Here is a 10416-nt window from a genome sequence, read left to right as displayed (position 1 = left end):
TGGGGAGGGGGTGAAGGGGGAAGAAGGTGGAGGAGCTAAGTCATCACCTTAAGGAATACCGTATCTGAGGGCAGGCCTTGGAGCCCTATGACCTAGATTTTTATCTTAGTCCTCTTTTTTGCTAGTTTTAGGATGTGTAACTTTGGACAAGTTATTTAATCTCTCTAAGGTCCACTTGCTAGAGTCAATTTCACATACCTATCAAGGCCCTGTGAGTCACTATATTGCTGGAGGTACAGCAATTGTTGGGACAGACGCAGTCTAGTGGGGACGTAGGCATTAAACCTGTAATGTCCTAAACATGCAGCCAGATGAAGGTCTCAGAGGAGGGGTGCTCAGTACTAGGAATGCATAAAAGAGGGTCTAGATGTCAGAGGCGGCTTCTTGGAGGAGCTGGTACCTGAGGACTTGATGTTTGAGCTTAAAGCAGAACGACGAGAAGGCATGATAAACTATACTAAATCAGGGCAACAGCATGTGCCAAGGCCCTGGGGTTAAAGAGGGCAAGAAATGTCCTGTGGACAGTTGGGCCCTGCCCACAGGATGAGGAGTTGGGTTGTTAGTATAAGGCTTATTAGCAGAAGGATGACATAATCCCCGCCTGGGAGGGACCTGGTGAGGGGACCAGGTGGGAACAGCTCCTGTCCCCTTACCCAGACAGTGATCGTTGGCTCCTACCTGATTGCCCATGGCTTCTTCAGCGTCTACGGCATGTGTGTGGACACGTTATTTCTCTGTTTCTGTGAGTGAGCCCTCACCCTGATTCTTGATGGGCCCTGACTCCCTTCTCCACTCTGGGCAAAACATCTTCCTCCCATGGGGCTACATATTCACCTACCTGGTGCCCCCAGCTTCCCAGGGACTGGCTGTCCCTCATCCTAGGGCCCTTGCATGCCCTCTCGGCTTCCTCCCCATGCTCGGAGCTGCTCCGTCCTATTGTCCCCTGGTCCAGGCTGCAACTGGGACGCTCTGCCCCTGGGCCCTTGGCTTCCGAGTTTCCGGCTTTTTGGGGCGGGGATTAGTGGCTGCCACTAACTCTGGTCTCTCCATCTGTCTGTTTTTTTTTTCTCTCTTTTCCTCTCCTCCATGCCTGCTGGCTTCCCTGTTCTACCCTGCCTCCCTCTCCCCCTCCCTTCCTGACCACCTCATTTTCCCCATGCTGGTTCCTGGGGGGAGCCCAGGTGAGGACCTGGAAAGGAATGACGGCTCTCAGGAGCGACCCTACTTCATGTCGCCTGAGCTGAGAGACATCCTGTTGAAGGGGAGTGCGGAGGAGGGGAAGCGGGCGGAAGTCGAGGAGTAGGAGGAGTAGAGAAGGAAGGAGGCCGGCTTGGGGCCGGGCAGGCCTCCTCGTTTCCTCCCTGTAGACTGGGGGTGCATGCGGGGCTCCCTTGCCTGGGAGTGTGGGGAGCGTGTTTGCCTCCCATTCTTGAGCCCACTGTAGTCCGCCCCTCCCCAGTCCCAGTGTGTCTTGCTTCTTAACCCTCTGAGGCTTCTCTGTGGTCCCTGCCCACCCACCCTGTCCCCAGAGGCCCCTACCTGTGGTCTCCCCTGATGCCACCTGCTCTGGGGTCTGTCTCTGCAGTGGAGGACCTAGAGAGGAATGATGGCTCAGCTGAGAGGCCTTACTTCATGTCTTCCAACCTCAAGAAGCTTTTGAACAAGACCAACAAGAAGCTGGTGGAGTCCTGAAGGCCCTGCCTTGCCCTGCTTCCCAGGAAAGTTTCTCACTGGGTGCTCAGCAGCTGGAGCAGAACCCCCCAGCCCATAGAGCTGACCGGAAGTCCTGTCACTGCTGCCCCCATCCAATTACCACCAGTTTCTGGGGACCTGGAGGATTTATGGTATCTTCTCCCTGCGGCAAGGGGCAGTTGGACTTTCCGTGGCAGCCCCCACGACTGTGCAGCGTGTCACTCCAGTCCTCACTGGCCCGGATAGGGAGAAGTTCTGTGAGGGCCCTTGCTGTGTCTGGCATGCGATGGAGCCCAACTTCTGTGGGCTGCCTCAAGCTTCCTGTTCCCTCTTATGGCGTGATGACGGTGTTTTTTGTCTGCTCAAGCCAGGACTGAGCCCCTTCTCCATAACCGAACAGCTGGCTCACACAGACTGCCACATGCCTTTCTCTATTATTTTTTTAACTTGGCCATGCATTAAAGGGTCTATTAGCTTTTTTCTGTCTCAACAGCTCAGATGGGGCCACTGAGGAGTGCCTTCAGTTACCTGGCATAGCTGGGGTGGGAGTGCATGCCCAGGTCGGGTGTGGCACTGGGCCCTGTCGATGGGTTAGGAAGGAGTGAAACTGTCCCGGGAGGCCATTGGGAGCAGGAGGGAGGGGACTGCTAATAGCGGCCTCATGGAAGCCTGCTAGCTGGAGGAGCCAGGCTCAATTTCCCACCTTCTTCTGCCTGTTGACACAGCTCTCTGTAAGAGAAAAGAAACCGAATCCACCCAAGGGATGATTTCAGGAGAAAGGATGTGGGGCAGGTGCCGCAGGCACACCAGGCCCCCTGCCCAGTCACCTCATGACTTTAGGATCCTTTTGCCAAATTAGTTAAACTTGGGGGACCTGGTCTACCAGTTCCTCCTTCACTAAGGCCCCCAACTTCATGTCTGATCATCAGCATAGTTCCAGGATCTCAGGGAGGAAGAAATCCCTGCCTGAGGTCTCTGTGTCCTACGCCTATTGCCAGCCCTCCCACCCATTCTGTACACACACCCCTGCGTGTAACTGCATTCCAACTACTAATAAAGTGCCTATTGTACAGAGTCTGCGTCTGGACTGGTTGTGGGGGCAGCGAGAGGCCAGGAGGGGGAACCTCAGCTTTGACTGCTTTGGGACTCTGAGCTGGGGCAACTGTCCCCAGGGTTGGTGGAGGCAGGCAGTAAGCCCTGTGCTGTCCCGTCTCTGCCTGAATTCCACCATGCAAGTGGCTCAGGTTTCTCCTGAACAAATGCTCTTTATAAGATTCTGGTTCCTAGACTCCAGAAGGTGGCCATGGCCTGTTCACCTCCCGCCCCCTCTCCTCGGTCACATGGCCTGAACTTGTGGCCCCAGGCCTGTTTCGCCGGCTCTAGAGCTTCAGACCTGTAAAGCTGCACCCTGCCAGGCTGCCTGGAGCCTCGCTGCTGCCCCCTGGTGCCAGTTCTCTGTCACTCCTCTGGGCTGACTGCTCTACCACCTTAACTGCCTTTTCCCCTCCTATATTGCCCGCCCCTGGATTTTTATCTTAAACAGCCACCATTTTTTTGAGTACTTGCTTTCTGCATACCATACCCTACTTCTATTACTCTCCCTGTTAATTAAGGCAGGGAGGTTGAGCACTGCATCTAAATGTTGCTCAGCAGAAAAGGAGCCAAGAAGGCATTTGAAGCCAGGTCTCCTGGACCCCAAGGCCCACACCCAATGCCCTGTACTGATGCTTTCTGGGTTTCCTCATTCACCTTGATCCTTCCAGGATGTTCTTTTCCTTATCCCAGGTCTTGTTAGCCCCGCCTCCAAAACTGCTCCTGAACCTGACTTCTCCCCATATCTTCAGTTCCCAGCCTCCATTATCACTCACTGGAACTAGGAGAGTATCTCCTCCTCGTCCCTAGCTCCTGCCATCATGTCCCCAGCCTCCGCTGTTCTCCCAACAGGTGCAGAAGGACACCTGCGAACAACTGAGTGAGTTCATGTCCTTTTCTGCTCAAGAACCCTCCGTAGCTCCCACCTTACTCAGTGCAAGCCAAAGTCCTCGCTGCAGCCCACAAGGCCCTTCCCTAACCGCCCACTCACCTCCCCCTTGCTGACATCCAGCCCCCCTGGGCCCGGGCTTGTGCCTGAAATGCTCTCTACCTGGCTAGCTCCTTATCCTTCCACTTTCAGCTCAGGGATCACCTCCTCCAGGAAGCCTTTCCTTCTCATCTAAAGTTGGCCTCTCTTGGTTATGACCATGTCACCCTGTTTATTTTCTTCACGGCGCTTGTCACAATCTGCAATTATTTGTGTTTTCATTTACTAAGTGTCAGTCCCCCCACCCAGAATGTCAGCTCAAAGGGGACCCAGGTATTGCCTCTTCTTTACCACCTTATCCCAAGGTCGGGTAGAGTGCCTGGTACACAGCCGGCACTCAATATACAGGCATGGGACAACTGAATTAATGTAAAGGGTTTAGCACAGTGCCTGGCCCATGGGAAGTGCACAGTGTTAGTGATTGTTATAGTATACAGAAGCATTGAAGTTCCTGGTCTTTCATGCATGCTCAAAGCCCTCTGGCTGCTGTGTGCGAAAACTGTATGACACAAAAGTAGAAGCACTGAGACTAATGAGGAGGCTACTGCACTAGTCCAGGCGCTCACTGATGGTGGACTAGACTCAGGTGGTCTTGGTGAAGGTGATGAAAAGCATGCCGATTTTAGAATTTGAAGATGGAACTGACATGATTGATTATATGTGGAATGTGCAAGAGAGGAGCCAAAGAAACAGGAGGAAGCAAGGCTGCAAGGCAGTAAGCTCAAGCAGAGGCCTGAGAGGGCACCTGATCTTGCAGGGATCTCTGTAGGATGAGTTATATATCCAAGATGTTCTACACTGGTAAGTTCTTGACTGAAGGTGGTCCCAAAGAAACATTTAAGCTCCCAGGCACTTCCGATTCTCTGAATGTGTAGCAAAGGTGCATCGGCAACGTGGTCCAGAGTCCAGGGCGGTGTTTGGAGAATTGCAGCATGCAGAAGCATGCAAAACCCTGGCAATGCTGCAAAAAAAAACAACAACAAAAAAACAATAAAGCAGATCCAAATGGATCTGAATAGGCCAGTATCTGTCCTCTACAGGACCCACTGAATGCAACATCTCCAAGGGAAGCTGTCACACAGACGGTTGGATGTGTGTGCCTGGACTTCAGGGGAGAATTCCAGGCTGGAGGCATGCAGTCAGGAATGCTCAGTGATGTGATGGTCTCTGAAGCCATGTGGCTGGCCGAGATCACCTGGGGAGTGAGTAAAGAGAGAGGCGAGGTCTGAGCCCTGGGGAGAGAAGGAGAAAAAGTAGATGTAAGAGAGAGCCAGACAGGAGCATCTGAGGCTCAGTCTAAGTGGAAGGCAGGGAATGTGGGCACAAGTGCTGGCAGCTGTGGTGGCAGAAGTAGATGGACACGAGTGAGTTTCCTCGTGAAATGAGGAAGGTCATCAACCGAGAATGGAGTGTGTGGAGATGTTGGAAGTCTGTGAGAAGAAAGAAGGTACGAAAAATCGTCTAGTCACATGGGAGAGCACCACATAAACAAGGAATGTTAGGGAGGTTGTGGGGTTTTTTTTCCTTTCTTTTCCCCACCAAACTCACCCAAGTGCCAGGCGAGACAGAGAGTTGGATTTAGCTGGGGTTGACGGAGAGCAGCATGGACTGGAGGGTGTTCGCAAGGGACTGATGCAGTGTGGGTCCTACCCTCCCCGCCACCGTCGCAAAGCCTCCTACAGCTTTCATTTCACTCAGGGTGACAGCCACTGTCTGCATGCAGGTCCACAAGGCTTTCTAGGAGCTACCTGCCTTTTCCAGAATGTCCCTTCCTTCTATCCTCCTTCTCTTGCCCCATTCCGGTCTCTAGAACCTCCTCACTGCTCCTTCCACAAGCACACTCAACCCTGGGGACTTTTCACTGGCTGTTCCCTCTGTCTGGAAGGTGCTTCTCCTAGCAATCTACTGGCCCTCCATCCCTCAGCTCCCCATATGGACTTTCCTGTGCACTGCCTGACTTAAAATTGCACCTGCCCCAGCCCTGCACACACCTATTCCCCTGCATTATTTTCACCCATTTCACCCACCACTATGAGTCATATTATGTACTTTGCTTATTATCACCTGCCTCCTACTCTAAGTCAGTTCCATGAGGGCAGGGCCGTGCAATGGGTTTTTCTCTGTGTCCTTGGCAGCTGCTCCCGGTTGCATGGTAGTCTTCAAGGCCAGTTCCTCTTGCCCTTCCAGATGGTCTGGGAGTTACCAGCAGGCTTTACTCAGCTCTTCTCTGCTTGGGTTGGCTAGCATTCATTTCTGTGGTTTGCAACTCTGAGAAGTGTAGATCCATCTCCCACTTTGGAAGGAGGCATGCAGGAACAGATGCGCTGGCCAGTTACAGGCTGGCTGAAAACTCAGAGTGACCTAGACAACTAATAGACACAAAGAAGGCCATGCTGTATGTTTCCAATTCTGCAACATTCTAAAATAGGTAAAGCTAATCCCGGTGATGTAAGAAGAGGGACAAGAATTGGCTAGGAAGAGCAGAAGGGAACTTCCTGATGTGGGGACAATGTTCCTTATCTTGATTGGGGTGGTGCTTACACAGATGCATACTATAAAAATATTTGCCAAGGTGTACACTTACGATTATGTATACCTTATTTTTCTAAAGTGGATTAAATTGGGAGTTCCCATTTGGTTCATCTATCTGTGAGGCTGGACTGACTTGGGTGCAGTGGCGGGGCATGTGTGACGGGTGACCCATGCACTCACTCACTTGCCGTTTCAAGTGGTCTAAGCCAGGAACTTCACATAGTATATTGGACTGAACAAAAATGTTGTTCCCTGGTCTCAGAGTTTTACCATCTAGCAAGGAAGACAGATAATAACAATAGATAATGGATGGTGATAAACACTTTGAAGAAAAATAAAGAAGGGTAGTTGGATAGTGCTCTTTAAGAAATGGTGGTCAGGGCAGGCAGGTCTCTCTGAGGACTTGACACTTGAGCAGAAAGCTGAGACAAAGAAGAAGCTTTGAATATGGAGAGAATGGTGTTTCTGGGCACAGAGAATAGCCAGTGCAAAGGCCCTGAGGTCAGAGGGTGCTTGAATAAATGACTTGATTAAGGTGTGAAAGTACACATCGAGTGCCCTTTCACACAAGGAACATGATATAGGTAGCACATGAGTAGCAAATCCCAGAGCTGCCTCCTCTGGCCTATTTTAGAGAAATGTCATCTCCGACCCAGACATTGAACCAGGGGAGCTGTGGGTTCTGCTAGGCCAGACTGAGGGTTGAGGCTGAGAGGCAGGAACAAAGTGGAGGAGAGGTGGTTCCCCAAAGGCTTGTCTTGGTTCTCAAACGAAGAAGCCCAGCAGGTGAAAGTCACAGGTGGGTGCTCTGTGGGATAAGAGCAAGAATTAGGGCAGCAGCGAGGGTCCCGGCAGGTGAAGACAATGACCTTAACGTGGTTGGGGTCCCACACGTGGCCTAAATGATTGTAGCACTGTATGTGGCTATGTATTTTTTCCTCACAAGTCTCAGCATTCTGGGGCTCAAATGATATGGCCATAACTTAGCTTTTTTTTTCTCTTTTTTTAATTTTTAAAATTGTGATAACACACACATAAAATTTACCACCTTAACCATTTTTAAGCGTACAGTTCAGTGGCATTAAACATATACGTATTGTTGTGCAACCGTCACCGTCATCCATTTCTAGAACTCTTTTCATCTAGCTCAACTGGAACTGTCCCCATTAAACAACTGCTCCTTCCCGTTACCCACCATTCTATTTTGTTTCTGTGAATTTGACTCCTGTAGGGACCTCCTATAAGTGGAATCATACAAAAGTTGTCCTTTTTTAATGGCCTTATTTCTTTTAGCATAATGCCCTCAAGGTTCATCCACATTGTAGCATGTGTCAGGGTTTCCTTTTTAAAAAAAAAAAAAGAAAACGTCTTATCCAGCGGCTCCTGGTGAGTGGGTGGGGTGGGCCCAGATGGACTGCACTTTTATTTTTTATTATTACTTTTTGAGTCAAAAGGAAAGTTTATTAGAAAAGGGGTAACACTCCACAGAGTGTGGTCTCCTCTCAGAGGTAGAGAGGGAAGATGGACAGTGAGACAGAGTAAAGGCACTGAGAGGGACTTAGACTGCACTTTTAAAGAGTTTTGGTTTCCTCCACTATAAGTGCAGTCTAGTGAATCTTCTCGGTTAAAAACACCAAGTTGGATGGGGCACAAACCAGGTAACAATCACAACCATTAACTGTTTCTTCAGCACTCCAGCAAACCAGAGGTTGAAAAACTCTCAAGATCCGTCCAGGGCTCCTCCACGGAGGTTGTACTTTGATCCGAACTCTGATAGAAATCAGAACCCTACTCGTCCCTGACTGTGCTTGGGGCCCTTTTGATAGGGGCTGCTTTACAGGAACATCTTCAAAAGCGAGTTCTTAAACGTAACCCTGGGCCCCTCCCAAGAGGTCTATGGACTTTGGCATCAGAAAACTAGAAACCTTCCCTGTTCTGCCACTTGGTAGCGCTGTTAGCTTAGACAAGTTGCCCTGCTTCTGAGCCTGTTCACTTGGCTCAAAAAAAGACGTTGCTGTCTATGGCCATGCCACCCTGAAGCTGGATGCCCGAAGCTACGCAGGGTTGGGCTGGTTAGTACTTGGATGGGAGACCACCTAGGAAGACCAGGTGCTGTAGGCCTAAAAAATAGAGATTGTAAGCTGACAAAGAGAAAAAAAAAAAAAAAATATATATATATATTTACACATAAAAGACATTGCTGAGCTCTAACGTTAAAGCCAGTTATCACATTTATTGTCAGTGACCTTAAACAACCTAAACTTACTTTAATCCATTGAAGACATGCACCATTAATTTTATCAAACTTTTTTTCAATCTCAAGCTCTATTTAAGAAAGACCTTCAAGTTAGGGAGAAAAGACGCAGAATGTCTATCGTTTATGTGAAAAACAAATAAAAATACAATTACACATCTCTGGGAGTAAAACATCTCTGGAGACAAAAAAAAGTTTACAACTGTCAAGGAGGAGAGTGTCTGCGGGAGGAAGACTTTGTCCTCTCACATCCTTTTGTCCATTTGACACTTTATATCCTGTAAATTATCGGCTCTTAACTAATGTATAAATAAAAAAGCAGTAAGTACAGCATACACCCATTTCTGTAATCATATTTTTACGCCTTACCTTTTTAATAAAAGCTACCATTTTGGGGCATTTGTTCTGCTCAAAGAATCCAAGGATTTTTTTAAAAAAAAATCACCATTTTGTAGATAAGGAAACAAATGCTCAGTCGTTGGTTACGCCAGGGGACTCAAACCAAGAGCAGACATTGGATTTTGCATCATTTATGAATGAGCTGCACTGTCCCTACGTTTTTGCAAGGCTAAGTCTTGACTGACTTCTCTTCTTCTGGAAGGAAACCTTTTCAACAACTCCTTGCTCTGGACCTCGGCAGCATCTGAACCACAGCTTCGCAACTGTTAATGCGCATCTACACCCGACAAGCGCCAGCCAGATCCTGACACTGGAGGGGGACAGGGCTTAGTTTAGACAGATTGTACAACGGACATCTCACAAGGAGTCTGGGAGGTTCATCAACACGAGGCTTGTAAAGAAAAGGTGCTCTTTCCCAGTGCCTTTACTTATGAGACCCAAGCTGTTGGCCGAGCGTCTGAGTAGCAGCACCAGTTCTCCCACAAACGGGACGTGAATCGAGTCAGGTCTTTTTGGGCCTAAGCCTCAGTTTCTACAGTTGTGAACCGGGCTGGAAGATCTGATCAGCTCAGCTCTGCCCTTCTGGGGCTCTGGATGCAGTTGTTCCCCACACAGGCACCTGGGGTCTTCTCCGCCTCTCACGGGAGATGAGGGGAGTGAATTGGAAGCTCAGCAGGGCGGCCTGCCTTCGAGGCCGCACCTCCTCAATCAAGATCCAGCCACTACGAGAACGCTAACTGGACAGCCTCTCCGAGCCGTTTCCGCTAACGTACTCATGGCGACGGGTGCAAAATGGCGGCCGCGCCGGCACGTAAACGCGAGGCCGCAGGAGGCCTCGCCCCTCACCAGGCATCACGTGGTAATGGTGGCTCAAAACCGCCATTAAAAAAAGAGAGCCAACGTTGTCACATGACGCAGACCGACCTACTCGGCAAGGGAAAGTGAAAAGTCTTGTTCACGGGGACAAGGAGGGCTCTAAATTTTGCCACCACCACGTGATCAAGCAAAGGAGCTGAAAGGGGAGCGTTCCGAGGCCACGTGACGAGCCAAGCAACGTCTACGTGTATGTCACGTGACTAGGACCCGCCTCCTCTTTTTTCCGTCTCTCCGCCTCGGACTGGGCCTGCGTGGAGCGGCAACACGGCGGCGAGGGGCGGGGCTCCGGCCAGTCACGTGGCCCCGCACCTCCCTGGCGCGCGCCCGACCGCCCGCTCGCCCCCGGCCCCGGCTCCTCCTCCTCCTCTTCTCGCCATTGCAGTTGGACTCAGCAGCCCGGTGCGCACCGCGTGGCTTTTGGGGGGAGACCCCGACGGATTGTGGCAGGAGGGTGGCGACGGCTGCGGTTCGGGAAGGGGACGCCGACAAGGTAAGTGCCAATGTGGCGGCGGCCGGGGCAGCTCCCACCGATGCCCCTCCCCCCTCCCACTCAGCGCGGGCCCGGCCGAGGGGTCGCGGTGAC

At 50.8% G+C, this 10416-nt stretch overlaps 2 protein-coding genes across 8 annotated transcripts in view; both read left to right on the top strand.

The window, feature by feature from the left end:
- Positions 1-2767, top strand: part of SLC44A2 (solute carrier family 44 member 2) — a 29208-nt gene extending 26441 nt beyond the window's left edge. The window contains 1 exon segment of the mRNA XM_006905874.3: positions 1586-2767. Coding sequence (XP_006905936.1) covers positions 1586-1692 — 107 coding nt within the window. The 3' untranslated portion in view covers positions 1693-2767.
- A 7354-nt stretch (positions 2768-10121) lies between these two features.
- The window catches only part of ILF3 (interleukin enhancer binding factor 3), a 25289-nt gene continuing 24994 nt past the window's right edge, over positions 10122-10416 (top strand). For 5 of the 7 annotated variants that reach the window (XM_015598267.2, XM_015598263.2, XM_015598250.2 and 2 more), the window contains exon 1: positions 10122-10323. The gene's annotated coding sequence lies outside the window, so the exon portion shown is untranslated. The remainder of the gene's footprint in view (positions 10324-10416) is intronic. The other 2 variants (XM_015598277.2, XM_015598272.2) reach the window with 1 other exon arrangement.

This window comes from Pteropus alecto, unplaced genomic scaffold (assembly GCF_000325575.1).
Source record: "Pteropus alecto unplaced genomic scaffold, ASM32557v1 scaffold761, whole genome shotgun sequence".
NCBI lineage: Eukaryota > Metazoa > Chordata > Mammalia > Chiroptera > Pteropodidae > Pteropus > Pteropus alecto.
This window is presented reverse-complemented; position numbering and strand designations above follow the sequence as displayed.